Genomic DNA, 25,883 nt, shown 5'->3' on the forward strand with positions numbered 1-25,883 from the left:
ATGTTTCTAATGATTTTCGCTAGTAGCAAGTCCTTTGGTCTGCTCTGCTCTTAACACTGGTTGTTATTAGTATTGCTATTATTATCATCATCACTATTATAACTATCATTACTTATTATCATGTAAGGAGCAGTGGTAATGTGGTGGGCAAAAAGTGAAGCTCACCTTTCTATATCTGCATCTCCAGCCCAGGCATGAGGAAGGCATTTCCATAAACTCCGGACAGAGGCAAATGTTCCTAAACTTGTCTCTATATCCAGTGTTCAGAATTGCACTAAAACTACTATCCATACAACAAACATCAGTTGAGGTCAATGTCCAACAGTTTATAGGGTAGGACATTTCTCCACATCTGCCCTTCAACCAGGATTTTAAACAAATATATGAACGCAAATAAGGAAAGGCATTATGGCTACATTCAAATTGATATCCTCCCCCCTCCCCCCCGCCATCCCATCTTTATTTTCCTTTCTCTTTATTAATATCGCGACTATTTGCAGAAAAAATTTGTCGCAAAGGTTGCAAGGCAGTGACACGTTGCAAGGATCTAACATGTCTAACATGCTGCCATTGAACTGAGAGTGCAGGGCACAGCTCTGCTGTCCAGAATTGAAGAGGCAGCAATACCGTTCTCAGAACAGTGATCCCATAATGATCGCTAGCACATGATCACATTATAAGAATTGTACCGAGTAACGCTAAGCTTATTGCATATTTTATCTCGCGTGAGTACTGCACAGCACTCACACCGGCGGGTACAGCCGCTGCCGCAGCACCCCGCCAGCCGGCAGCCTCCCCCCGCCCAGAGGGGCGGGGGCGGGCGGCGGGCGGGTCGCGGCGCCCCCTTGCGGCCCTGGAGCGCGGCCGTGGCGCGGAGGGCAGGGCCCCGCCGCCGGTGCGCGGCCCCGGCCGCGCGCGGGTGCGGGCAGCGCTGAGAAACGGCGTTCTCCCGCCGGTGACAGCTGTAAAGCTAGCAGGCACCGCCGGGCAGCTCAGCTTCCACGTACAGCTCGCTGCTTGCGAGAAGGCCTAAATAAAGGCACCGTTCGAATTCCTAAAGAACATTAGCAGCAGAACAGCTCAACTCTTTTAAATGCTTCATGCAGAATGTCTGATACTTATTATTATGTGTTATTACATTTATTTTTGCCTCAGATGTCCAGAAAGTATTTTGATGGTCCTAATTACGATCATGTTTGGCTGTTTCTTGTGTTCAATTTACGCTCTTCTTGTACATACAGGCAGGCATCTGGCTACATTGTTTTTGAATTTTAGGTTCTAGTTCCCAGAAAATGTCACCTTAAAAGTGATCGATTCCTTTTGAAACAAAAGTTACTTAAATGCATGGCTGGAAATATAAAACTTAACAACAATGTTTAGACCACCGTTCCTCTTCCAGAATTGCACTGTAAAGAAGGAGGTGTAAAAATAAATAATATTTATTGCCAGCCAATAAATAAAGGCAACACCTTTTAATTTCATAAAAATACATTGAAAGAGGAGAAACATTTTGTCGAGGGGCAGAATAGAAAATCAGTACATATTTCCTTCTAGAAAAGTAGAGAATTTCTGTGTTCTATAAAAGCACAGGTATGCTATATGGGTGGAAGAAAAAACAAAACAAAACAAAAAGAGCAAAAGAAATCAAAATATCAGTCCTATCGCTACCGATGAAAGACACTTGGAGAAAAGCTGAAACAGAAACGAATATTCTTGTTTCAAGGTAAGTAGAGTACAAGAGATGGGGAGGCAAATTCACCCTTCCTCCATTTAATCTTTTAATTTATAGACATCCCTTTAAAATGGACTGCTTTTTAAAAATCTCTCAAAGGAAAAGACATTGCCTTAACCCCTCATGCCTTACCGGCAGCACCAGGCTGATGAGGCATCCTTAGTCATTCCGCCCCCTGGCCCTCACACTGTTAACTAAAGAGATCTTCTCATATTTAATTGCACATGTTATGCCTCACAGCCCAAACACACATTTTTCTATCTTGCAAGCACTGCAGCTTATTCTGCTTGGCTGTGACGATACAAGCAGGAAACAGATATATAGCTTTGAATTGGGGGGTTAAACACCAAGAATTACTCCTGTGAATTTTCCGTTATAATCGTATCTGCTGCTTACGTGCATAGCTAGAAATAAAATGTTCTGAGTATCTCTTACATACACCCCAAATGCCTTATCCAGAGAGCTAGTGAGTAGCCCAAACTTCTGCTGTTGCCAATGAAAGATGGGAAGCATTAACTGTCTGCGTATATCACCGATATTAATATGTGGTATAGATTTTCAGCATTTCTGGCAAACTAAACTGCCAAACAATCTAATCGATGGTCTATTTATCTAGCCTAATTTCCCACTGCTCCAGGGGCATATAGAGGAGCTTTCCATGAAGTACAATTCTAGAATAAGCTATCTAGCTTGACACAGCAGTTGGCAAATTTTCCCCAAAGTATGACGGATTATATCCCCATTTAAAACATTGAATATAACGTGACTGTGAATGTCATTATTCCTACTGTTGGCTAATATCTTGTTTAAAGCTTGGTACAGGAAGACATTTAGTTTTCCATTAGAAACTAAATACTCTTCTGAGAAAACTGTTGATGGAACTCTGCAAGAGGACTAGCCCAGATAAAATATCACACACTGCATATTTAGGACACAGACCTGAACTGGCTGTGTCCTGCACATGCAAGGAGATCATTTCCATTTCTAACTTCAGTGGCTATAGGATTAAAAGGTTACAGAACACTTGAACAAGGTTATTTGACATAATTAAACTATGCCAACACCATATAAGCAAATTAAATGGTATGACTGGACATACATGAGTTTTACAGTAAATAAGGCAATTTTACAGGTTTTGTTACTATTTAGAAAAACATTCTAAGCAAAGATCATTACATAAAGCCTAAAATTTGAATTTGAATCTACATTGGTAGATCCTCAGCGTATGCATTATGTAAATGTATATAAGTGCATTTATTTAGTAAAATCAAATGATAGTAGTCTGCTGACCATCTGATTTTAACTAACCAATACACTTATCAAAATGACAGTATTATTTTCATAGCTGCCTGAATGTAAAAATAAGTTCCTTTTGATATATAATGTTTATATTAATCCTTTTAAACATTTGCTGCCTTTCACCCCATAGGTGATCCCTGCAAAATGTGTCGAGTGATTTATTAAGGTCTGACCCAGCAAAAGTGCAGAGAAGGCTCACATCCCACTGGCTTCAGGAGCAATTAAGGGCTTCTCCTTGCACCTTCCAGGATCAAGCCCTGAGGATTTGGCAATCCTTCTGAACAGTTTTGTTCAGATTTTTGTATGCTAACTTTCTTTATCATGCTTTCATTTTGCACTGAGGTCAAATAACAGCTGTATCCAAAACCCTCTTACTGAGCAAAATTTTCAGTTAAGTCAATATGAGTTTGAGCGAGAAAGGAATGCAGGCATGAGTAAAAAGTTTGTCACAGCTAGCTGTTACATGGCAAAATTACTTAAGAGTTTCATAATACAAATATTTCACATTCTAGACCTGAAAAAATTACAGCTATCATAGATAATAGTTAATAAATAAAATATAGCAAAAATATTTCCACTATAATGAGTAGTTTGTCGACCTAAAACTAATATTCACCGATCCTATCTGTATTTCTTTCACAAGAATTTCACTCTACTACAAAACAACATGTAAATCAATGGAGAATATTGGAAAATGTAAATCTATAGGAGTTCTTTTACTACTAAAAAGAAAACCCATTCTAATTTTTCTTGTTTGCTGTTTGCCCTCATACTCCACAATTTTCTCTTGTTTCTTTGATATTTTAAAACATGGGTTTAGGCAGTCTGTTAAGTAACAGTGCTGATGAAAATCCTCAAGGCATTTGAAAGGATCCAAAGGATTTATCTGCATCCGATTGAACTGACTGAGTAAGTAATATAATAATTCTTTTGGAAAAATATATACTGCTTTTTAGAACACAATGTAAGACCACTCAGTATTATAACAGGTAGTCTAATTTGAACACTAGTAAAAAGACAGCACAGCATTCTTAAATTCCAGAAAAAAAGTGTTGTTCTTTCAGTTGTGTCTTTGCTAACAATTTGGAAGCATCCATTGTATTACTACTGCAGTGTTATTGAGCTAGTTTTATTAAGGCAAATTTATAGCAATGTTAGAAATTAATACCACTCTTATTTCCTCCACTGTCTGGCTTTATTGAATGCCATGGGGCATATTAATCAGTAAAGCCAAGTAGTGCATGAAATAAAAGTATAAATTAACCTGTAACATGAATGTAAAAAGGGGCTTAATAAAATAGAAATAAATAACACTTTAATGATAATCAACCCCGCCTGGCTTAACCAAGCACATAGTGTAAAAATGCTAAATACAAAAAAAAGTATTCAAATAAAGTTTAAATCATGATGCAAACAACATAATTTACAAAGTAATACTTAATTCACTGTATTGTTTAAACACACATAAGATTGTGCAAAAAACTACCTTTCTGTCCTGACACTTCTTCATGTAAAATTCCTGTCAACTTTGGGAGGAGGCCCAAGGCACAATGACTATGAATTTCGCATTCTAAGAGCCTATGCATTTAGATGTAACCAAAAAAGAAGTCTTTGCATAGTATATTTTGCATACATCCAAAATGTATCTCCAAATATCAGCTAAAACCAGAACAGTCTCTTCAAGCCTGTTTCACACAGGTGAACTGCACACAATGCGTACAGTGATTTATTAAGGGCTTGACCTCGCAAGTGTGTGAAGTCATTTTAACCTGTCCTTAAATTTATGTTGTGGTATTTCTAAAGACAGTGTATTCTGTAGTACAATAGAAGGGGTTTTTTGGGGGGAAGTCTCTTCTCTCCAAGGTCCAAAAAAACTCTGTCCAAAGAATTACTCCCAGTACACAAATTGATATATACAAGTCTTTGCAAAATCAAAGATAATTTTGTACTTGTAAAACAATAGACAGCTCAGCTTTTCTCCACAGTTACTGTACTTCCAGAGCACAAACATTTGGCCACATTGTCATACATAATAACCACATATATGAAAATACATGTATTTGCAAAAACAGGAAAAAAAAAAGGTCAAAATCTGTAAGAATCATAAATCAACAATGTGTATGCTCCCTCTGCTGGCTCTGCTGCAGAAGTTAACCATGAAACACACCTGCTGTAATTGCTCTCCTACTAACAACACTGACATAAATACGTAGCAACCTCGCTAGAAACACCAAGTAACAAGAGGAAAGGTAAGATGAGAAATTCTGCATGAGTGACTGCACACATAACAATATAAACATGATACTCAAGCAAAGGTTTTACAAATACAAATGTATAATATATTAGAAATACATTGGAGTTCATTGCATCACAGTTGTGGTATCATTATGGAGACATACTAATATCAGATGTAGCCAACATTTAAAAGATACTGTGAGCTATGCTTGAGACACTGTTTGGGTGGAGCTGTAATGTTGCAACCAGTATTAATTTAAATTTTTCACATTTGCAAGTTGTATAAAACAGGGTTGCAGGCTGGTTACATTCAAGTATATCCAGAGTCCAGTAGCAATGGTTAAGGATCTTATTCTGCAGAAAATGTAATGGCACTGAACAGGAGGCAAGTTTAACATTTAGTCCAAGTAAGGTCCCCATACTCTTAGGTGATGTTTACTAGGAATTCTGTCAGCTAATGAGTTGAACCATCTGTAGCTGTTCCCTGACAGATGTGGCCAACTCCCGTGCTGGGCCACTACATCTTCTGACACAGAGATCTGTGGAGGACTCCAGTGACAGCGTTCCGAGGGAAGGGCAGAAAATGCCGACACCAGGTACTCAAATGTGGTAGCTCTTTGTAAATAATAAAGCAGCTTTTTTTTGCCAAAGGGCTTTCCAAACACATTCCTTTTGACTTCAAAACTATTGCAAATCTTGCTTCCCCTTCATCAGCCATGGTATCAAATTCAGGCCCAACACAACATCAGTGGATGTAAAGGAATTACATGACAACTCAATTTAGGCAGGTTTTTTTCTTTTTTTTTTAAATCAAGATTTATGCTTAAAATCTGGATTCTTCTAAGTTCACTGAGCTTAATCTATTATACAGATTTTTAAATGCATAAATTTCAGAGAGTTTTATGAGATGCACATGGGTATCCAGTTCAGAATACACTAAGTGTATATTATCTCAGTGCTATTATAACAAGACATGTTCTACAACAGTAAATAAAACAAACTGTTAAATTTATATCTTATCCAGTAAACATGTGAAAAATAAACTTTAAAATACCTTTAAAAATGGGTTTTAACAGAATATTTTTGTATCATTTCTGTCTTGTGCATGAAGTATTCATTTTGGACAAGAAATACATTTGGAGTATAAGACCATGATAGCTAAAGGACTGCCAATCCAAATGGATATTTCAACATAATAAATATTGGTCACTGCATTTAGATTATTGAACTCCACATTATTTTGTTTGGAAGTCAAATACCTTGGCAATTTAACCTCAGTGCTGACAGCATTATAGTCATTAGTCCGAATAAGCAACTTCTTTTTTAATGACAGTAATGGAGTTCCCATAAAATAAAATAAAATAAAATAAAATAAAATAAAATAAAATAAGATAGCATAAATATGGTGTTTTAGTTACATACCGATACAATGTTTATGGACAGTTGTTTAATTTAAAGCACCAAAAAGGGAAAACTGAAGCTGGAGAATGCCACGTGTTGGTCTCGAATTCCAAGTGTGCACCTAAATTTCTGTGACTGTCGCGACTGGGCAACACATGATAAGTTCTTTGAAAAACTAAAACCTTGTTGAATCAACAGTTATGTAAATGTCCAGAGACTACCAATTTGCAGAATATCCCAAATCATTTAAATAATAAATCAGGAAAGAGTGTGAAAGACACATTATAAAATCCACAGTTAAAAGAAATCAGTTAAGTTTCATACTTGCATTTTAATGTTTTAAGATATATAGGTTTTTTCATTTAAACATTCCCTATAATATTAAATTAAAGCAACTGTGTTGTAACAGCACACAGAAAAAACAGAAAGTGCATATCTGTCACAAACACATTGTCTATGGAAAGTGGACCAAAAGGAAAGGTATGATGAAAATATGACAGTATATTTCAAGTAGTTACATGCAATGAAACAGACATGCACCATGGGCCCCTGAAATTCTTTCACACCTATTAGAATACAATTTATTTTAATAACAGAAGACTATTTCTTGCATAGGTTAGTATTTCAAGCATCTTTTTTAAATAAATTGTTTGTGTGTCTAAATCTGTTGATTAAATCATTCCATTTTGTATCATTTCCATGATACAAAAATCATTCCATTTTCTTTATTCCGCTGGATTGGAAACATCCCTGTATTTTTACAGCAGTGTAGCCCATATGCATTAGACTGGAAGTAAGACTGTGACAGCTCTGCTTACTGCCTGCAGCTGTCACTAACACTAGATCTATCTTCACAAATATTATTACAAGTGTGTTCATCTGAGGTGTCCTTATTCACAATAGCTGACCTTCATGGCTATGTCTGACATTTAAAAAGAAAAGTTCTGCTTTACAACCTTCAGTGTGCCTTCAGTTATAAATTACTTGTAGAGTATTAGTAATAATAATTGATTTTAGCAGTAAGTAATAGAGTTATAAACAGCTCCTACTATTTAATGAAAGAAATGCTTCATCTTCTGGTTTTATTTATTAGTATTCAAGAGCCTTCCACAACCTCACTGAGATCAGTTATTGCTTAATTAAACTAGAAAAGATGGTCTGTCAATGACTCTTTGTTCAAAAAAACATAAAAAATATTAATTATTTTTTACATTTCTTTACAAATGTTCTTAAGGTTTGCTTATTTTTCTGTTCTGTTGTGAGCTTATTTGAATACAGATAATGCATGTGAATAATTAATTGTTTGAATTTTCCTTACATGTTAATAAAATACAGGATTCTCATCTTAGTATGGTGCATCAGTTACAAGTAAATATAATCAATGAAGAGTTTTACTCTGTGTTGGCCACACCAGAGCTCCCCTTGGTGTTCACAACTGAATCAATTGCAGAAACTGTCTAAGCATCTTTTTTGCTGCTCACAAGTAAACTCTACTGCATTTTTTAAGAAATTCAGTTTTCTAGCAAAGTAAAAGAGCACCTACAGGTTCATAACGCATAAGAACTAATGTTCACACATGAGAAGCTAAAGACTAAAAGACTTCACTGGCAAATGGCCTGATGAATGATGCAATTACATCAATAATGGCAGGAAGGTTTCAAATAAACAATACCCCGTTAAAATCCGACTGGAAAATGAGAGCAGCTACTGATTTTATTTTGCCTTTTTTGTCACCAAGTAGTGATAACTGACAAATAAAACTTAATGTCACTTTATTGTGATGCAAATAAAAATATACTGTACACTTACATAAATGTCAAGCTTGAGATACTGTCTATCATCTCTCACCACTAGCTGGCACCATAGCTTTAAAAATGTAGTGATGTGTCTCGTTTATCTCTTACTAATTAACAAGCCAGCTACATAATTTTCAACAGAAAACAATTATTCAAAGCAAACAAGAAATATTTGGGGCTATAAACTAAAGTGAGTCTGAAAGCAATATTCTCAATGATGACCGGTAAGATACACCCTGCAAAGGGAAATGGATAATAGCTAACAGACTCGGGGCTTGTTTTTATTAGATGAAAATAAACAGTACTGTGGACAGATGGGAGAGTCTGATATTTTTGCTACTGGCTGGGAGATCATAGAGGTCAATATCTTGGATTATGAAGAGGATGAACCCCAATAAACTGCCTCCCTTATTGGGCTTTTTATCCCAAATAAACTCAGAGGCTACTTCAGGTTCATTCCCAAAGAAGCAGTTTTATTGCATGGGCTAATAAATTTCACAGAATCTGTCTCCTTCACTGGCTTCCCTCTTCTCATTAGAGCCTGCTGCTTTCATTGTCTGCTGGCTGGATGCAGACGCCCTAAGAGGCAGTGACTTGGTTTCCACTCTGACAGCAGTGGTTCTGACATTGCAATAGACTTCACTGCCATGTTCTGCTCTGATCCTTTCAGACTAGTCACTATGGGCTGACCAGACACCCACACATCCAGACACACACAAAGTTCAAAGCAGGGGTGTTACAAGCTAGTCATCTACTGCTCAGCCTCAGAAGAGACCAAACAAAAATTCAGGCAATTGTTGCCAACTGTCTAAGGATTTACAGGTTGGGCAAAGAAACCCATAAATGTTCACATAATACCAAAAACAGAGCACTGTTAATGTACAAATACATCATATTTGTGGCCAATCTGTCAGCTGTGGTCTGAATAGACACTGAAATATTTCTATAACGTAAGAAAATCCTCTCTAAAAAGAAATTAAAGCGCTCTCCTATTGTAGGGCAGGTTCTCTGCAGCTGTCCAACCAAAGTCACTCTGAAACCTGGGACATACAGACAAGATTTCTGTATCAGTAAGGCAGTCACCTCAAGAGAACCCTGCCATTCTGGTCTTGGCACCATTAAACAGTATAGCTCATAAAGTTACACATATTCTTTTTTACAATCTTCCATAGGACCAGAGAGAAGATAATGTACACTTTGAACAACAGTGCTATACATGTTACAAATTCTGCAGTTGATTCACTAAAATATCTAGCTGATAGCTCTCTCCCTACAAAAAAAAAAAAAAAAAACACCACAGAATAACATATACTGACAGCTATGTAGGAAAAAAAACATTCTAATTCTTACTCTGAAAAAGGTCACCTCCTGTATAATTTTATAGTGACATTTTTGTCCTACCTAACAGGGAAATGGTGAACCTCATCTACATCTTCACTACTATCTAGACTGGTTAGAGTCTGCCATTTGCATACTACAGTACCACTGCCAGGCTAGTCTTCAGCCCGCTTTAAGTACTTCCCTTTCACTCAACTGAACAGCAGAACAAAAAGCAGCTTACACACACCAGTACTGAGGAGATTATGCATACAGACTGCACCTATGCTTCCAGGATAACCACTGAAGTCATGAAAGTGCTGTTGTCTAAAATGGCACAACCAGTTGTAACTAACGGATCGATTTGGAAGACTATGCATGGAAGGACTTGGGTTAATGAACACAGTTATAATATATATTCAAACTGGTATGGCACAAATTCTTACCTTCCCAAAGCAAAAGAAAAACAAAAAAACCCAAAAGACTGGAAAGTAATGAAAGGAATTCACCTAGATCAAATTATTTTGATGTTTTAAATCTCTTGGAGTAGCTTCATATTTGCTAGTGAATTTTATCCTTCACTGATACAGATATTTTGTGTTTTGTAAAGCCTTATTTCAATCCCATATTGGCCAGTATGCATACAAACATTTCTTTGCTAATTTTATCTTGGAACAGAAAAGAACAATTAAGAGAGGTTATTTGTTTCTTTCCTACTTAAAAAAATGCCATCTAAGGAACACAGATTAGGATCACATTTGTTCTTTCATAAGAGGAAACTTTACACGCAACATTTCTTCATTGTATCTGGACTTCTCAGATTTCTGCCGCTGGCACGTTACACTTGCAAAGTTCACTCTGTAGCCAAAGGTTTTGAGTCTTTGTTTCGTGCAACAAAAACTGTCAATAAACAACAAATGAGTTGCCCCTAGTGTTTTAACAAAGCAATGGGAGCTGACACCTTTTTGCTGTATATGCTCCACAGGATAAACACGCTGCCAACATCAACTAATCGTAATGTTAAGAACATGGTGGGTTTGCCTTGTTCCAAAGTTATTTTGAGGTCATTCTGGTAGTCCTGCAAATAGTCAACAGGGCAGCCTCTTGTAACTGAGTCAATTCCACAGAATTCAGGACAGACGGCAATGTGAGACCAAGGATCATAAACTGGAGAAAACCTAGTGAATGCAGCAGAGAAGCTTGTAACGGCTGTGGTATAATAAAGAAGTGTTAGAGTTAATCCACTGCTATCTGTCTTTATTTTGCTAACCCACTCAAGTGGACACCACAGCATTGAGACTACATTAATCAAAATTTGGAATGACCTGCTTTTCATTGCAAACTGCAGTTATCTTTCTTTACTGATTGGCCTTGACCTGTCAGCTGCATTTGGTACTGCTGACCCTGGGGGTTCTTTTGAAGAGCCTGGAGTACTATGAAAGGTTGTCTGACTCTGTTCTTGCTTGGTTTAATTCATATTCTACTCAAACATACCATTTTATTTCCAGTAGAAATTGCTCATTTAATTGCATTGTAAGTTTTATGGGGTATGCCCCAGGCTGCGTTCTTTATGCCAAGCTTCTCAGTATTTATATGTAGAATGGTGGAAAAGAAAAAAAAAGTCACTCACAAAGCTAGACCAGGCTTCATAATACCAGTAATTTTCACTGCTTTAAATTGTATACAAAGCTGTTTTGGGAATAAAACAAATCTATATGTCACCATCTGATGTTTATTTGACAAATGCATTGTTTTTAACTTAATACTTTCAAGACAGGTTCATCCTCTTTTTAGGAATTTAGCGACCCTTTCTTCAATGCTAGTATATACTAAGTCTAGTAAGAGACCTATATTACAACTTCGCATCTAACCAACCCCAAAGTTGGTTGGATGAAAGCCTTAGTATTACAAACCCAAACAGCTCATACTCAAGAAACGAATATTCTTTCAGATAATACTATTGTAGTGGCACCAAAAGTATTTAATGTCTTTGTCTGCAAAAGGGATTCAGATTTGATTCAGATCCTGATTCTTCCCAAAGAAATAAAGAAATGGTGAAGTATAGCATTAATCTACCTTACTTGTGGTGTTTGCCAAAACATACAGGATTTTAAATCTGACACTGCTTAATCTATATAATTGTTAATCTATGTATGAGGAGATGGTTTCAAATATTATGACACACATAAACCACTACCTTTATTAGTAAAAGACAAATTGTACTCTTACAACTAGCATTTAAGTTTGCCAGTCCACTTGGACGCTGTCAAAATTAAGAGAAACGTTACATGATTTAGGAATGTAGTATCACAAGAAACACACCAGGTAAACTTTAATTTTTGTTCATATCTTGAATGAATAGATTATTTCAACAAATAGGACTGAATTTATGGCTCAAAATATTTTACTTTGCAATAGAACTGATACATTAAATCAATATAATTGTTATTATGAAACTGAAAAATTTAGATCCATCATTCATGAATAGTCTGGGTCCTGGTTATCCAATCAGTTTTGTAAAGATCGACTCCTTCTTTACCAAGGACCAACTGCAGTGGAATGCTGTGTAAGGATTAGAAATCTGTGTACAATTATAGAAGTCCCAGATTCAGACCTCAGAGCAAAATACTACTGTGGCATTGCAAGTAAAATGTATTTATTATAATCATTACTTATTAATATTTAATTAAATTTACTTTATGCTACATCAGTCATCTTATTTTAAAATAAAAAGTAGAGACTGAAGAAAAATACAAATTATAAATATAAAAATAAAATTATCATTAACTTAAAAATTTTTACAACATATTTTTTAAAATAGACAATAGTAATAAAAACGGAAGATACAATCAAAAATTGACAATAAAGGGAAGCCTCAAAAAGAGCAAGGCTGCAGTTCACTCATGGGTAAAAACAAAGTAAAAGACAATGTCTATCGAGAGATCAGAAAGCAACCTGGAAACAAAACACCTCCAGATTGTGGAAAAATGCAGCTTGGAATCTGAATTTTGAGCTAGGAGATATCATTAGTAAAATGGATGTAAGCTTTGGCGGAAATCTTTTAGCATATTACATAAATATATTTGAGCAAACTCTATATGGACTCAAGTGTTTATTCTGTTGTTGCATGCTCTAATTTGATACTAATTCCAGCTGAATTAATACCAATTACCTTATGTATAAATACAATCACAGAAAAGTCCAGAGTCTGAAATTCACCAAGCATTTATATGGAAAGGAAACTAAGGGGCTTATTTCTTTCCGTAATCTCCATCAATGAAGTTCATCAAGCCCCTTCTTTCTTACATAATTTTTTCCCGCTATATATAATTTTTAAGAACATCAGAAAATTAAAAAAACCCCAAACCATTAAGGTATTGTTTCTGATTAGCTAAGAGCTAATGACTTTTTTACCTTGCTGTGCCCCACCTTGACTTTTTTTTCCTGAACAAAGTCTGTCTGTTGAGCAGTAATTGCTAGGGCAGTATTGCCAAAGTAATAAAACAAACTGCATTAATACTTTAACATTCAGCTTAAGTGCAATGGTAGCACACATATTACAAAAAAGGAAAAACATACACCAGTTTTTTTCAAATGAAAAAACCATTGCTTTCTACTTTTGATGAATGTCACAAATTACTGATAACAACATGTGGCACCAGAATAGAAATGAGCCAACAGCTGCAGAGATTTAAGTAATTTGCACACTGCCTGTTGTCTGGTACCTCCCCTGCTGGAAGTTACCATCTTCAGAAAATAGTAAGGAGACGGGAACATGGGCCTACACTTCAGCTGCTTCAATTCACAATCCAACATGTTAAATCATGGGATGTAGGAAAACATCCTCAATTACCATAACTGAAGTCATAACCAATCTGCCAGTAGTAAAAAAAAAAAAAAAAGTATTCAAATTCAGCATTATGAGAGCAGCATTTTGCCAGACTTTATTAGAAACACACAGATTTTTTTCCCCGGGAAGTAACAATAAGCAATTCTGTATTATTTGAATTTTTCAAAATACCCATAATTCTGTATGTATTTATAGCCCAGTTCCTCCCAGAATGGTTAAAGCACGGCTGATCGTCACAACAGAGATAGAACTCGAGTCTACTCCTCTTCCCAAATCATCCTACCTAGACTGTGACCTTAAAAGACTGAATTCTTATTTAAAAGTAACAAGGTGGCAGTCCTACAGTGTTATGTAGCAAATTTCCTATGCAGTCCTCAGCAGAAACAGGAACACTCACAGAGCTCTAGGAAGAGCAGCAGCGTCCGGGAGAGTCTCAGGAAGGCCTGAGACAGTTTTGGCAAGGTTTGAGGAGAATTTCTGCACTGGTGGTATTCATACAGGGGTAAATAATATGGGTTCTGGCATACTAATATCATTTATGTAAGGCAGACAAGGAAGGAACATGGCCCCTGCTATGAGGAACTGAAGGTTTGAGGGACAGTTATCAAGCTAAGATAATATCTAGCAGCGTGTAGTAGGGACATGTGCATTCCAAAAGAAACTGTATTTAATACCAAAATATTCCCTTCTCCTCATTACTCTTCACAGAGAAGTAATTCAGCAGCAGCTGTTTTGGTCCAGTAATTAGCTTTCGTTAGAGTAAAGCAGCTTGCTCCTGCAGACATATAGAAGTCATGCTAGAACGGACTAAAGTTTATGTTCTATTCTTACTGGAATACCACTAAAGTAAAACCCTAATAATGGGGTGAAACATGTACAGACATTTTTCAGCTTACATACTGCCAATTCCCTCAGCATCCTAAGACCGAAATGCCTGTAAACCACTTGGAAACATACATGCTTGTGTTTTAGTGTAAATGGGATCTCAGGTACAGATTTCACAAAAAAAAGACTTGGGTTCAAAAGATGAACTGTAGACAGATTTTAAAATCAGTATTGACAGATTTAATCCAAAGGTCAAAACAGGAAAATCCACCTCTAGTCATTGAAGCGAACAAAACAGAAAAAGGAAGAGCTTTAGGCTGGTGGCTGATGTTTCAGCAGTGCTGCAGTCATGTATAATTTAATACTCCATGACTGGCTAATAATACTCTTCTCTGTGTTCCTATCACAAGTTTTGCAATAATGCTCAAGATTTGTAGTTGCCAGCCGCCAGTTTGGAATATTGCCTCGCTGCTCCAGGCCTAACATAGTAGTCCTAGTTTTCCACTGGGATGTGCTATATAATTGCATCAGTCTGCTTTCTGAAACTCTTGGGAGGGTGTTAAGCTAAAAAAATAGGCAAGACAGAGGCTTTGTTTGGGCACAGAACTACAGAACAGAAGAAAAAATAACTAATTCAGTTAATCCCATAGCTAACTTCATGAGAGGGAGGGAATAAAACCAACAGGTGTACTGGAGGGTTAACACACGTCCATATGAGGACATAAAAAGCAGTTAATTCTTGCTTAGTTAAAATGGCAACTTTAAATTACAGAAATAGCCAGCTGCGTGTTTTTTATATTTACATGTTACAAGCATCCTTCTTGATTTTTAAATAAAATATTGTATACTCATGGACACAAAAATATAAGAAACTATTTTTATCATTGGAAATTCTGTGGTACAACTACAGCTAGTATTCAAAATGGTACAGCCCTCTTGGTTGACTAAACTTAGAAAGAAACTCCAAAGTCACAGAGTCGCAGATGATACTTCTTCAAGTTGGTCCCACTGAAGCGAAGCAATCAGACCCACTTATCTGCATGTTTTGAGTAACAAGTCTCTGAAATGACACCCAGAAAGAATATGAAAATGGATAATACCTGCAAATTACTTAGGCCTGTTTAGATTGTCGGCCTCATCCTCAGCCAACATAAAGTGCAAGGAACGTACATCAGACAAGAATCTGATTTCATAACTCTAAAGCCTTTATCCAGATTTTTTGTACACTTTGGGGACATTGTTAGACAGTTCATTAAAACCCTTACACACCACAAAATCAAACTACGTCTTAACTATATCTGGTACAAGATATTGTAACCAAGCCCTCTGACATCTGGATAATGTAGATTGATGAAATACATGTTAAATGCAGATGATACAACTACAACAGTGTTATGGTTGCAAACATTAAAAAGGTACTAGTTTTTATATTACATTTGACCAAGAGTGATAGGTTTCAGCGGAAACTCCACAAAAAATACTTGTCTGTCATTTTTCCAAAAGCAAAATAGCAACATTTTAAATCTGGATTGTTCCCATTTACACAACGTAGCTTGTTTGAAAGTTACAGCCTTAAACATTAATACATTTTTATGAATTAGATAGTTGACCTTATGTTAGATTTCTCTTGCATAATCTATCTGCTTATATTACCATCCTCTTATTAACACATAGAAAATGATTAATTGTATGGCCAATGAATTCAAACCACGTGTGTCCTGAAGGCAGAAATGTCATCACGTTATATATTGCCATAAATATTTCCACTACTCAGCATTTTCCAACTGTGTTTACTGCACATGACCTACAATATTTGGTAAACAAGCATGTGTAGCCATTTCTGTGGCAAATATTCTAGCATTACAAGGCATTTTTTTAAATCACAACACAATTTTCCATGGAATACATCAGTTCATACACTTGAGGTCTCTGAATGTACAAATGACTAGCTACCAGCTGCAGTTTCCTCACCTTTGGCTATATTCTCCCAGCAGTTTCAATATATTTCTCTTAATTAAGTGATTTAATCTGCCACAATGAGTAGATTGGTTCTTGACAATCTCTAGAGTTTTATTCTACTTGCCCAGCATCTCCACTGAACTCCTGGTATTGGTCAGTACAATAATTTTAAATGTAGTGAGAATGAATTACAAGATACTTAGCAGAAACTATTATAATACTTATGACATTGGTTTAAATTACAACCACACATATTTTAGGACATAATATTTTGTATTTAGCAATATCTACTTCTAACTTAACACAAAATTTCTATATTAGGAAAGAAAAAAGAAAACTTGTATGGAATTCATTATGAAAACTTGATCATTTTTTTAAAACAGATATGCCTTAATGTTCCAAATGCAAACATTAGCACATGTGGTATTACACTCTGAAATTTAAATTTATTTTGGCAGCTTTTGAAAGATGTAACCTTTTCACGTATGTTTCATGCTATATATAAAGAACTGTACATATGTCCTTGCATCACAGTAATCTAAAAATCTCAAATACATGTTATTAAATGAATAAAATGTTTCTCAGTAGCAACAGACCAGAAAATAATTATGTAAAAAATCAATTCAATGTATTTTGAAGTATCTGACTTGCCAGGGGGGTGTAATACTTAAAAGTGGAGTACAATTTACAAACAGATTAAAACATAGCATGCCATCAAAAAGCATGATCCTAGCAGCTTAAGCATAGCTGGGAGAGTAAGTACAGGAAAGGAATCATCTATGTAGCTGTGTTTTTAAAAAAATCTTCTCTGTGTCAGTCCTTGGTAAAGTAGTTGTTAGGGTAGCTACAGTGTATACCATGTAAACAGTTAAAATTATGTTTGATATAAATCACAGTCTGAAGAATGTGTGCAAATTCAATTTAGAAAAAAAAGTGACAGGTTTTCATGTTTAGCAGTCAGAAGAGGCATTTTGAGTCACACAAATCCAGTGCCAGATGTAAAGCTAACTATTGGCTGAACACTGACCATGTGTTTGAGCCGTGCAGATATGAAAACCCCTCCCAGAGCCAGATCTGCATTGCAGGCAAGGAAAGAACAAGATTTATTTCCCCTGCCCTACTCTGTTGCACAGATACATAGGCAAGCAGGAAATCCACCTGCAGTTCCTTGCGTTAATAAAATGTACCAAATGATACTTACTATTTAGCTAGTTGTACAATCACTGCTAACGAGTGTTTTCTAAATTTTAGTAACAAAGAATGAACACTAAGATCAAGTATAATCATATACTGCTTTTTACAGTTTTGATTTCAAGAACAACAGATATTACCTGCTACATCCTCCATTTTTCTTCTTTCTTCTCCATATCAAGTTTTTTTCTTCCTGTGTAGACAACATGAACCCCAATTAAAAATTATTCTAGAAATCTTGTATTTCTTACCTTTTTCCCAGTTGTGATGATTTTATGACACAAATTTTAGCACTTCTGACTCCTCATGCACTGGCATCTCAAACACAATATATTAAATTTCATTTTACCTGGAGTTTTCAACTGTAAGTGGCTATCACATTCTTTTTTCCCCTAGCAATACAGATACTCCTTTCTATTTGATCATTTAAAGAAAATGTATGTTTGCTAACAAAGAAAATCTAGCATGAACAAAGCATATTGCTTTTAAGAAAGCCCTAAATTTACCTTAGAGCCTTGTGTAAATCAAGCAGCATGGAATGTCAGGCATACAACACTTTATCTCAAGTAAGCTCCTTAAATACGATTGTTGACACTTTAACATGACACCTTTACATTTTGTCTAGGGCATAATTTTGCTAGTAACAGAATTCTTCCTATCCTAAGATCTGGAAAATAAATGTGAAATTTTTGTGCACAAAGTTACAGAGCCAACTATGTTATAATGGCATCTCAGCAAGCTATCTTCCTTCACTGCTAGAGGTATTATTGTTTGGTTAGTCCTAATATCATCCCCAATGCACACTTCTTCCTTCATTTTTTGTCAGAAGGGTTCAAGCAAAAAAAATTTTAAGAAGAAAAGTCAGATAAAACATAGAGAGAGCAGGTTATGGAATAAAACAGAGTCTAACATGTTCAGAATTAATTAGCATCCAAAGAAGAGCAGAACAAATGGGAAAAAATATTTAGGAAACTATTCATTTTTATAGCAATCCAAAATGCAGGATTATTTTCCATATACACATCTGGTACAAATATAAAATATTCTAAAGAATAAGTATTTTATATAGAGATACAATTTGTAGAAAGAATTAATCCCGTGTCCCTGAATGAAACCAAAATATACAAAGGGAAAGCAGTTTAAAAGTCTTTTTAATTGAGTTAGTTGCTAATTGTTTGATCTCTCTCATTTCCTGGATCACAGGTCTGAGATGTAGCTCTTGAGGAGTATAAGTCATGCAAAATTGATCTAAGGTCTCTGACAGATGGAGTCTAACGGAGATAGTTGCAAGAGTTTGGTGTTATTTCCCCAAATGTTTGCTGGAGATTACTAAACGTGTACTAGGCTGGTGGACAAGTATGTGTGTTTTTGCTTCAAACCAGCTCATAGACTGACATATTACTTCAAACGCACCTTTATCAATTATTAAAGTTAATATAGGAGACTGTAAATTGAAGCAGCTGACGTATCTACATACATTCAGTGACTTCCACGGGAAAAAAACAGGCAGAAAGGGGAAATACTATCTCAAACCACTGCAACTAAGTCCTCGAGAGACTGCCAGAGTTCTGGGGCAGAAGACACTTGAATTGACACAATCTGAAGTGGAACAGATCTTTAGGATTTGTTGTTTCTGGAGTGTGTGTGTATACAAATGTATATATGTATACATATATGTGTATCTATATATAAAGAGTATTAACAATTTCTGAAATAAAGCAAATACTGTAGCATAATCATACTACTAATTCTGATATCAAGAATCAGGTTATTGATTCTACACATTTTTTAATTAATGAAGTAAAAGGTTTTCATGCACCCTGCAGTGCATACAAGTACAAGAAGAATTGGCAAAATGTTACCAGACTTTACACTAATATATTACCCTGTCTTCATTCAGCAAAGCTCAGCAATTTAAATCAAATTCAGAGATGAAAACAATTGTTTCTAAATGAAAATGATAGCAGAAGCTGCAGTTGCTTGCACAATAGTCAAGTGCCTGCAGTAACACTTGCCCATGTTTAAATATACCATATTTCTACAACGCAGAAAAAAGAACTGAATGTTAAACAATCTTTTGTGCTGAAGCTCTCATGAACGTTTTACTATACAGCACTCATGCCTTCTTACCAAAATTGTAGTTTGTGTCCTTTTCAAAGTATGAAACTTAAACAATCTAAGAGGCTTTGGAAAATGTATTTGGTTCAGTTAATTGGCTCCATTAACATTACTATTCTGGAGACTAGAATTCAAGATCAATTTCATATTCCCATCCTAATCTCTGTGTGACACTAAAAAAAAATAAACTTTGGACAATTTCACCAACAATATTTACATATCCAAAGATTCACTTCACAAACAAATGCCATGTAAGAATCAAGCAATAAAAACCTCCAACAAAACCCACAACAAAAAAGGACAACAAAGAGAAACTGACATTTCAGCCACAGAAACACACAAAAGTTAAAAGCCTTTCCCACTTTTTTTTGAACCAGGTACAAACTACTGTTCCCTTGGCTTAAAAAGAGGAGAGCACATGTTTGGAAACACTGCTAAGGAAAAAAGAAAAGCATGTTAGCCATCTGCATAGATCACCAATACTGCATCTGCTACATAATATGAAACCACATCTGACTATGACACTGCATCAGCCAGAATAGATACAGGTGTATTAAATGCTACATTTTCTCTTAAGGAAATGTGTGATCCAAAATGCGAAGCAATATTCTACCAGATAACAACCAACCTGAAAACACTTTACTAGCAGAAAATTGTTTGTCTGAAATCAAAATTATAATTTTTCATCTAAGACCTCAAACTTGTGGATAATTTTCATCAGCAACTGTGAATCTTCGTGTAATGTGCTTGTCTTTTATGTCAGTGCAGTAAGCACAATATTATAAAATTATTACATTCTGTACAATTGATTACACATAGGGGAGGACAATCATGAACTGAAACTATAGAATTAAAATGTGATCTGCCTATCTGGCTGTGCAACCAAATGAGACCGCAAGACAATCAGCCTCCATGAGTGACACTTAACTGTGAAATGAATGACAATCAAACTAATAAAGGCATGGTATTCTTCACATTCGGGGAGGCAGCTCCTGTGTAAACTACAAGAACCTTTGAAACTAAGAGACATATTTAGCCAGTACTGTTGTCTCATAGTATTCTCACCCTGCGGGTAACGGGGGCAAGAGAACAAGCAATGTAAATGACACATATATGAAGAATTTTAGTTGAAGTAAAAAATTTAATTGTCTGGTTTACTTGGTTGGGAGAAGGAAGATGAGAAATTGTTGGTTTTGGCCTCAATGCAAAGAATATCTGGAGGCTGCTGAGACTTCCAGTGAGTTTTACTTCCCAGGAAGTCAACTACCTTCTCATGGAGATCAAAATGTAGGAATATAAAAACTTCTTTCAACTTATGTACATAACAGTAGCAAGAACATTTCTAAATCTATTGGGAATTTCTCTACATATTAAGAAAATTCTCTTTAGTTAGAGAAATCAAACGGGTTTTGACACTTTTGCATAAATGAAAGATGCTAATCTGAAACTCAAAGATTATCTTTTCCATATTTTTTGTAGGAACTGCAAGGTAAAGATATAAAGAAATGAAATTAGCAGCTAATACTGAACTTCAGTGATTTATAATCCTTTCAGTCATGCATTTCATATGAGGGGTACTCACTTACAAACCTTTCTGTAAAGCCACATCAACTGATTTGCTCCTTTATATAGCATAAAGATATTTTTAAAGGGGGTAAGTGCCAACACCTCCTGCCTAGGTTAAGTCATCATACTGAAATAGCTACTGGTACTGTGAGAGGATAGAGATAACCAAGACACAAGAAACTTTAAGGGTAGGTCTTTATAATGCTGTTTTTCCAGATAAGGAAAAATTTGTTATGTATGTGCTTAACTATGCTTTATTCTATACAAAATCCTTGCAGAAGACCCTTTCTTTTAAACTCTCTATGCTAGTTCATGATGACAAACACCATTAAAAGATACAGGCAATGCCTCTGCTTAAGAAGCTATGGAGAAGTTTTTAAAACATATTGCTTGAATGTATTTTGATATTCAACCAGAAATACGCTAACCTACGCTCACTTTCAAAGAGTGAGTGCTAAACAGTCTCCGGAGATCAAAACTTTTCATTGCCTCTTTGCAGCGTCTCCAGGATAAAAACAATACGTGGAGACAAATAACTTCTTTTAGAAGGTCCTGGGCGCCTCAGGCATACCCTGACACTCCTGCAGAAGTCCTCTGTAAGTACCACATCCTTTCCTTTCCTTTCCTACAAAGTATTTTAACCCGTCTGATTATGTCTCCCTCAAGGCCGGTATTTCGATGGCTCCCCTTTCACACAGCAGCCCCCAGGGGCCTCAGGCAGACGAGACACCGACCTGCGAGCCGCGGGCTGCGCTGAGGACTCTGGGCCCGCGCTCGGCAGAAGGCGGGGGCGAGCAGCCGTGGCGGGGGCAGGCCGCAAGGCCGGCGGGACGCCTTACGTAGAGAGGAGAGGCGGTGCCCGCCTGTGCGCACCAGTCACGGCTGCGCGCCGGCGCCGCCACCCCCACAGCGGGCGGCGGTTAGTGCGCTGGGCCGGCTGCCGGCGTGGGACCGACGAGGGCGGGAAGGCGCTTAACTGAAGGCTGGCACGGTTATATCTTATCTTCTGTCACCTCTCCTACCCTATCCCCACCTTCCCTCTCCGGCTGCCCTCGCTCCCCTCCTTTTCCACCCTCTCGGCGGGGAAGGGGCCGCTGCGCCTGCGGCCCAGGGCGGGGGGAGGGGCGGCGGGCGCTGAGAAGAAAGCGGTAACGGCCGCCGCGCGCGCGCGCGCGCTCGCGGCTGCCAGCCCAGTCTTCCCCTCCCCCTCCCGCGCTGTCGCGCGGTGCCTGGAGCCCGCCTTCCCATCACGTGACACCCCCCCGCCCTCCCCCTCCTCTTCCTCTCGGCTCCATATTGATACTGAAGGAGGCGAGTCTGGTCACAAAATGGAGGTAACTGCCCGCCGCGTGGAGGGAGCGGGACTTGCTAGGCTAAGCTGAGGCAAGGGTGGAAGGGGAGGTGTAAGCGGCCTCCTCCCCCCGCGGCAGTAGAGCTGCTTTAACTCTCCGCCAGAGCCCCCGGGCGGGAAGGGGGAGCGCTGGGTTGGAGGGCACGTCGTGGTGCCCCTCGCGGTTCCCACTACTGCCCCGGAGCGGCTGCCGTCTCCTTGTAGCGTTTCTGCTGCGCTCCAGACTCGTTTTTGCCTGCGACATGGTGCATTAGCCCGCAATGGCGGCCGCTGGCAGGAAGAGGGAGGATGCGGGAGCGACTGCGCTTCCGCCGTGCGGCCCCTCGGGCACAGCGACTGCGGCCGCCATTTCACTGCGCTCCAGAGCATAGGCGGGTGGGTGGGGGAGGCCTGGCCCTCGGCTTGGCACAGGACTGTGGGTAGCAGAGTCCTCCTCAACTATCCTGGGGGACACCGAAAAGCTTAGGTGCGTATTCGGGCGACAGTGGGGAGAAGCGAGTTCCACACAAGCGTGTGTCATTGTTCTGTCCTGCCTGTGTGGCCCCCCATGTAAGCTACCCGGAGTAGTGCGCTAGGGATTTCTTTTCCTACTCGTTTTCCTGGGAAGAGACTTTTAAAGCATTAAGGTCGTTTAGTGCCGTGCTCTGCTTCTCGCTGAGGAATACTGGTCCCTTGCAGCACCTCCCTAATATCCCTCACCCCCTTCCCGAGGGGAGTTAGCACGTGTAGCGAGCTTTTGCTGCGCGGGGAGGTGCGGGAAGGCATAGTGCAAAGCTCTCTCGGATAGTTTCCCATTTCCCTTTCTCCACTCCCCCAAGCACACGTGCACAAGAGCCACGACATTCGGTGGCATCCCGCCATGATCCTGGTGGGCAACACGAAGAAGCAGTCCTGCACAAACCTTGGTTCAAATTTTCTTCAACTTGAATGAAGTCGAGATCGAATGCACATGTGGGGCAATCGTCCACAGCCTACCTGGAGGGAAATACTGTCATGATATCCCTCCTTGCTTTTCTTTCCTCTCTCCTCAAAACCTAAGTTTTTTTGCTCAAATATTTCAAGTAAAGTATGGTGAGCAAAAATGGTGCAGGTCTGTGGGTTTTTCTTTTGTGTTTTTTTTTTATCTTGACCTCCTTCATTGCAGGCTGAAACCTTAGAGAATTGAGAACAGAGAAGCCAACAGGTCACGCTAGTTTCTGTTGCTACATTAAAAGCAGAGAAGAAACTGGATCCCTTAGCAAAACAGCTAAAAATAACTTTTCCATGTAAGCAATTGTTTTAGCTGCTTCAGGGCTGTTGAATAGTTTGACAACTGGGAGGGATGATGAGTTCAAAGCACTTGAACATGCTTCAGTAAAGCTTGGAAACCCATCACATAAGTTATTAAGCTAATATCTTCTTGTTTTTTTCCCAGCAGACGTTCCTTTTGGCATTGGGAATAAACTGCCAACACACTTAGAGCTGAAAATCTATTGTTTTGCTGCTTTAACTCTTAGGTTTGGCACGATACACTGTATGCACATTAGGTCCAACTTTAGCTATTTACAAAAAAGACCAATACATCTCCATAGTATTCTCTGAATGGACAGGTAAACTTCCATCTTTGGAATGTCTGTTTCGCCTCTATTATCTTACTTCTTGTCTCTGTAAGAGTTACAGTAGCATTATAAGTTCCTTTGAGTAATGAAACATCTCTTAGTGACTTTCTGCTCATTATAACTAACAGACTTGTTCTGAGACTACTTTCAGTTCTGTAGTTAAGTTGCAGTATACAACTGTTTCAATGCTAGTTTAACTCAGCTGATAAAAATGTTCTGAATATTTTTATTTAGAGTTGAATATAATATTTTGTTGATGTTAAGTATTAAAAAAGCTAATATTGACAGCTTTTTTTATCAACTTTCTATGAGGCAAAGTAGGAATAGGGCTGAACAGGGCTGTGTTCCACTTCAGCTGGTGGTATGCATCAGCAAGGAGACAACTCTCCTTAGACCATCACGGCCTTAGAGGCCATCATGGCAGAGACCATGCCCAAGAGCTTTATGTTCGCCAGCCTGGAGCCTCACTGGGGAAAGCAGCAGGTGACAAAATCAGAGAGGGATTGCATACTTTTCATTACTTAAAAACATATTTGAATAGGCTTATCCCTTTCCTGCCTAACAATTCCCAAAGTTTTATTTTGCCATACAGCTACTTTTTTAAAAGCCCCTGAATTGTTAACGTTCTTTTTCATACCTCCCCTGTATGACTTAAGGAATTGAACAGCTCAGTTGGTCCTAATACCTCCTAAGTCAAACTGATGTTTGAGTTAAAGGATTTCAAGAGCAGGTTTAATATTGTGTAGAGAGGAACTGAAGATAATACAAACACTTTGATGTTACTTCATAAAACCTTTAAAATTGTTAACGCATTAAATCGTGGTACTCATGATTTCACAGCTGAGTTTAATTTGAAGCTGGATTTTAACATGGAATTATATTAATTAATAATTTTCTCTGAATAACAGTACATATTGGTCATTAGTAGAGACCTGCCTGCTTTTCCTATGCACTATTTGCAGGAATAAAACTTAAACAAACAAACAAAAAACCCTGCACCCAAAACCACAACCCAAACAAACAAAAACCCCACCAAAATATACACCTAATCTTGTAAATATAAAATTACTTTAGTGCAGCACAAATGTAGTTTTACAGAAGCATCTTATTTAGTTGAAAGTATTCTATTTTGGCTACTGTAATAAAGTTTCAAGAAACGTCCAAAGTAGTGATGAACTGTAGCCTAGTAAGACAAATCAGGTAATTTAATGATCTCATGAAATTTGAAATCATAAAGGCTAAAGGGAACATGATTTTTTTGAACACTTAGATATGGATTCATTCACTGAGTTTTTTGTCTGAGTGCTTAGATGTGGATTCATTCACTGAGTTTATCTTGTGAAATACTTGATTTTTGTAATGATATGTACATAACTCTTAACATTTGTGAAAAGTTGGGCATGTAAATAGAGAGTACAGGGTAGTAATCAAATACATCACTTGGAAACAAAAGTAATGCAGATAGCTAGTGCTACAGATTGCTGAGGGTCAAGTGTTAAAATTTTTGATGTTGCAAGAGTAGAATCAGTAAAGGATTCTTGCACTGGTGTTAGTGGAAAATGTTTTTCAGCACAGAAAATATTTAACACATCCTCTAGTGTTCCAGTTTTGTAGGCTGCTGGATCACTGATTACAATAGGTTACA

General features: G+C 37.6%; 1 protein-coding gene and 1 long non-coding RNA gene across 26 annotated transcripts in view; one reads left to right on the forward strand and one right to left on the reverse strand.

Annotated features, from left to right (window-relative positions):
- The window catches only part of LOC142083625 (uncharacterized), a 110,995-nt gene extending 88,887 nt beyond the window's left edge, over positions 1-22,108 (reverse strand). The window contains exons 1-2 of the long non-coding RNA XR_012674123.1: positions 22,024-22,108; positions 17,746-17,798 (exon numbers count right to left, since the gene is read on the reverse strand). This is a non-coding gene — a long non-coding RNA (uncharacterized LOC142083625). The remainder of the gene's footprint in view (positions 1-17,745; positions 17,799-22,023) is intronic.
- Positions 22,109-22,138: 30 nt separating this feature from the next.
- The window catches only part of HNRNPA3 (heterogeneous nuclear ribonucleoprotein A3), a 35,929-nt gene continuing 32,184 nt past the window's right edge, over positions 22,139-25,883 (forward strand). For 8 of the 25 annotated variants that reach the window (XR_012674117.1, XR_012674113.1, XR_012674115.1 and 5 more), the window contains exon 1: positions 24,161-24,229. Coding sequence is in view for 4 of the 25 variants with exons in the window: in XM_075153316.1 (XP_075009417.1) it covers positions 24,222-24,229 (8 nt within the window). In the remaining 21 variants the exon portion in view is untranslated. Of the gene's footprint in view, positions 22,624-24,136; positions 24,230-25,883 lie in introns of those variants that run through there. The other 17 variants (XR_012674108.1, XR_012674109.1, XR_012674110.1 and 14 more) reach the window with 9 other exon arrangements.

This window comes from Calonectris borealis, chromosome 6, assembly GCF_964195595.1.
Source record: "Calonectris borealis chromosome 6, bCalBor7.hap1.2, whole genome shotgun sequence".
Taxonomy (NCBI): domain Eukaryota; kingdom Metazoa; phylum Chordata; class Aves; order Procellariiformes; family Procellariidae; genus Calonectris; species Calonectris borealis.